General features: G+C 44.5%; 1 protein-coding gene across 1 annotated transcript in view; it reads right to left on the bottom strand.

Annotated features, from left to right (window-relative positions):
- Positions 1-984: 984 nt before the first annotated feature.
- The window catches only part of ABCA2 (ATP binding cassette subfamily A member 2), a 140642-nt gene continuing 136756 nt past the window's right edge, over positions 985-4870 (bottom strand). The window contains exons 49-50 of the mRNA XM_018556764.1: positions 4270-4476; positions 985-1805 (exon numbers count right to left, since the gene is read on the bottom strand). Coding sequence (XP_018412266.1) covers positions 1770-1805; positions 4270-4476 — 243 coding nt within the window. The 3' untranslated portion in view covers positions 985-1769. The remainder of the gene's footprint in view (positions 1806-4269; positions 4477-4870) is intronic.

Here is a 4870-nt window from a genome sequence, read left to right as displayed (position 1 = left end):
ATCAAACATAGTCAAATGCCTATCGTTCGTTAGCCATACTAACCAACCAATTTTTGACAAACAACGTAAATAATTTCATAACGCATTACTCCATTGGGGAAATCCCCACTTACGTTTTATTCTTGTGCCACCAGGACAAGAAATGTTGGTCACAGGTACTGGAAGGAACACACTACAACACAAACTTCACAGATGTTCCAGTCTGTCCCTATGCTACATAAAAATGTATTTGCTGTGCATGTCCTCCCTGCCTGAGAGATTTTCCATCACTTCCTGCTCATCAGAACCTTGTCATTGGAACATGAAAGAAGAGAAAATCTCTCCAGCAGGGACACATGCAAACCTGAACGTGGTTCTAACTCCTCCAAAAATAAAAATAAATTATTTGGGTTTCAATACCAGGCAACACTAAGAACAAACTAAAGAATCATATAAACGTAATCATATTCTCACGGTGATGATCTAAGGACACAATGTACTGTAATTGGTGTATGCCCAACCCTGTAGTACTACAATGAATGTTCTTTAACTTCAAGCTAGTAGGATTTCTCTAAATAAATCCCCACATTAAATGCCGAAGATGTATTGGAATTAGGAACAAACCTTAAAAAATAGAGATCTGTATAAATCATAACCTGTTTTTGGCTCAATATTCAAATATGTATATACACCATTTTATACTGCATGTTTGTTTTAGTAAATAAATTCTGTACTATACCATATTATATACTCATAATCATCTCTGGATGCCCTTAGCAGCTGAATAAAAGTCATTTTGACCATTGTGCACAATTCTCAACTTGCGCTTTCTTCCTTTTGAGAGCCTTTGACAGCCCTACATACATCTCTATAGAAGCCATATATACCATTTCTTCTATCTCCAGGTGGCATTTATCAAGGTTTACACGCACACATACACGCACGCACACCATCCATATATACAGTTACATGTTGTTCCAACACAAAGAGAAGACAAACGCCAAATAAAGTGCACATATTTGGTCATTTTCATTTGCAGTTTTTGAAAAAGGAAAACACAAAATAAAGCATTGTATACACACAAATCTCTCATAATTATTTTTTGTTTCTCTTTTTGGCAGTGCAGTTCCTAAAATGCCCACAAGGTTTTCTGCTGGCTGTGAGCGCCCTCTGCAGCGACACTATATACAGTGGTTGGCACATAATATTGCACACAAAGATGGGGCAGAGTCAGCACAGGAAGTAGCAAAAAAAAACAACCCAAAAACATTACAACAAAAAAACTAATGTAATGCCCACAGAGCAGAGCACCACATCTGCTGCCATGTCCTGAAAATAAAAGTGCGTCACGGAGGCCGCAGTACAACTTTTTTTTTTTTTATACATTCCCGAAATGTAGTAGTTAAGAATAATCCTCTGCTAAGGTGAGTCTTGTCAGTTCAGTAACTACCGGCAGCGTCTGGAGTGTCGGCCATCTTCAGGCGCAGGGGCCTCAGTGCGTGGCAGTTTTGCAGCCCCCGGTTTAGTTTTTTTTTTTAAGCAGCTGTGGGGACCTGCTCTATCAGTCCATTTCAGAACAGGGCATCCCCAATGCATGGTCAGTGGTATCGAAGGCATCCAAGACCAGGTCAGCATGTGTATGTTACAAGCACGACCGTCCAGTAAGTCATTCAGAGGTCATCGCTTCCTTTAACCTGCTACCCCAGGCTTGCTGTGGGGCTGTTGTAAAACTGGGCAGTGGTCTGCAGCGTATTGGGTGGTTGTTGTGTAGAGCGGAAAGAGATCCCTTCTTAGCAGAGAGTGTCTGTGTTGAAAGATAACTGAGCCTGGGAAAAAACAAAATGAGTTCAGGTTAGCTGTTCCATAGACAACTAGTCCAAAATAATGACCAAGTAACGTTAAGGTGTATGTGTAGCCAAAATGTTTTTAGTTAGTAGAGATTGGTTGTCTGTATATCATTGGGGGAAGTTCCCTTCACTTCCTGCCCTGGAAGTACAACAGGAAGTTACAGGAAAACTCAAATTGAGGGGAATTTCCTCTTGTACAATTGTCCCCATTGGAAATTTCAACTTGTCTCTTCTGGGGAGAACTCTAAAATTTTACATTTCCCCTCTTTCTTTTTTTGGTGACAATGGTCACCAGCACAAAAAAAGTGGTGAATATTCCCAATAGGGGCACAGGCAGCGATAAAAACTTCCCCACTCTATCCAATGCTAAAAGTGAGTTTCTCTTCCATTCATTGAAGGACACGGTGAAGATCGTAGATCTGCAACCACTGAGTGGGCCAAGCTGCTGCACTAGGGTCTTACTAATGAGAAAGTTTCTCCTACCGATTTTCTTCGCTATGTCCTTCAATAAACGCATAGAGAAGGATTTTACAGCGAGTTTAAAAAATCCTATGTTTGCCTAGAGATACACTTTAAAGAAGAACTCCAGGATTTATTAACATTAACCCTTGCAGTGGGGCTATCCCTGCAATATGTCTCTCTTTCCTGGCTTGAAAAACAGGTTATATTCTCGAAACGCGACCCATTCCTCTACCTTCCCCACATTCCCCCTCCTAAGCTCGGCCCGCACACCCTCTACCATCCCTGTGTCTCTACTCTTTCCCGGGACTGTCCTGGAATGGGCTCTCCCTTTTACACCGCGCTGTCTTCTCCAGCTGCGGCTCTGCTGTGACAGCTGCGGACCTTCTCACTTCAGTGCACGGCCACACACCCAGAGTGGAGCCACAGGACGTTCTCTCTCCTAGACTGACAAGCAACTGGTTAAAGGCACACAAGTGTTAGTGCAATTTTGATTGTCTCTATACATTGGTTACAGTCTTGCACAATCAGCGTGTCTGTCACTTTGTGCGTCTCTACCACATGATTCACCTGTCGTTTTGGTCTACACAAATACCAGAAGCCTGTTTTGGTAACCTCTGTGGATCCTATACGATACTGAATTTCTACATAGTCAGCTTGTAAGTGCAACAAAATATTCTTTCTCCCCCTTCCCTTGTGTCGCCCTTTATCATGCTAGGATGTGACGCTCCTATTTGGTTTTTCTGCAGCCTAACACTACAATGCTCTATTAAAAAAAAAAAAAAAAAAAATGAAGGCTAGCCATACACATGTAGATTTTCTGAAGAGGGAAAATAACTTGATACCCCCATTCACGCTAAACAGCTTGGATGGAGGAATAGGCACTGCCAGGTATTTGTCTTCAGAAAGCCATGACAACATCAGCGGCTATCTGCACCCTAACAGTGACTGCAGCTGATTTAGATGTAGTCGCTGTCTGGCAAACAAATTTCCATCCGTCTTAATTCAGTAGGATCCGTGTATGGCTAGTCTAACCCCTTCATTGCTCATACTTACCTTCTCTATGCTCCCCTGACATCTTATTTGCTCACTAGAGCCCTATACGAGAGATATATGCAAGTTGTGGGCTGCCCGATTGTGAGAACACATAAAGGAGAACTACGGGGTTAAGGCTTTTCCCCATAGTTCTCCTTAGGGTAACGGGAGGACACAAACTAGCGTCACCCTAGGCTCAGTATACCGCGAGCTGTATCTTGCGGTATACTAAGACGCTGCAGCTGAAGCAGATCCCGACAATTATGCCGGGATCCGCCCAGCTGCGTGACTGACAGCTGGCTCTGCCTATCTAGAGGCAGGGCCAGCTGTACCCGCCCCCTCCCCCGTCCATTCCGCCAGTCAGCGCTGGCGGATCGGAGCGGGGAGGGGGGAATCCAGCCCCTCCCCTGTCACGGCAGAGAGCCGTGACAGGATCGAGAGGTGAGCGAACGCCGCTATGTGTTTGCGCACCTCCCGATCTACTGAGCCGACCTGTGACAGTCTCATTGTCACAGTTCGGCTATAACTATGAGGTGAGTGAAAAGCACTCACCTCATAGTTCTCCTTTAAGACTGGTGACTGACTGCTCAGGTGCAAAGTGCTGCTTTATCGGCAGAAATAGGGGGCGCATACCCCTCCACACCCCAAAGTCTCATTGGGCATCAGCAGGAGAATAAGGCATGGAGGCTTGGATATCAAGCAAAAATATTTTCCCAACTGGACAAAAAACAGGTTCTCTTCATAGCTGGGCAATGTGAACTTTCCTAGTCCTTTAGTTTATCTAGCCATACCCAGAAGAAGCATGATCACATCAGGTGTCCTGGCCCTTTATTACCTGTGCTTGTCCCTGGCCAATGAATTCTCTCATCAACATTTTGTTTTCATCTGTTTTTATGTACAAGGATATAACTATACAAGTCAGCATCGTCCAACTTGTTCCCACCCTTACCCTTTCCTCCTCAAAGCTGATGAGTCCCTCATCATCTGTCTCCAGATCTTCAGGCTCTTCCACCACAAGTGCCCGCAGCTCGGTGGGTGTGGTCCGGGGTCGCAGAAGACTCAGCACTCGCTCCACAGGGGAGGGGACAGCACAAGCAGGGTTGGCCTCCTGCTGCTCCAGGTTGTCGCTCTGCTTCTTTGCAAAGTTCACAAACACCTGAGCAGGTAAAGATAAAGCACAAAACATTAAGGACAGTTTTATTAAGAACGAAGCATCCATTGCTGACCTCTCCTGCTGAATATGCTATTTGCCTGGCTGTCTTGCCCGCTGATGCTATAGCTTTAATACATTTGGAGTCGCTGGCCTGCAAATATGCAGATCCCTAGTTCTGACTTCTCTTTCTGCTTACTTGTTAGGCGGAATGACCCCAAGCAAAAGTAGTACCGGCAATTTACCCATTTCCCTCTGCATGGGTTCCTTTAAGTGGAACTTGTATGGAGAGAAACACAGTGGCTACAATTGCTGATCCCCCTAGTTGCCTGGCTGTCTGACTTAATCGCTAGTGACACTAGCTGTGAAACAAGCAGAAAGATGAGGAAAGTCAAAATCA

This window comes from Nanorana parkeri, unplaced genomic scaffold (assembly GCF_000935625.1).
Source record: "Nanorana parkeri isolate BGI_ZX_2015 unplaced genomic scaffold, ASM93562v1 scaffold251, whole genome shotgun sequence".
In the NCBI taxonomy this organism is placed as follows: Eukaryota; Metazoa; Chordata; class Amphibia; order Anura; family Dicroglossidae; genus Nanorana; species Nanorana parkeri.
Note: the sequence above shows the minus strand (reverse complement) of the source record. Positions and strands in the feature narration are given on the sequence as shown.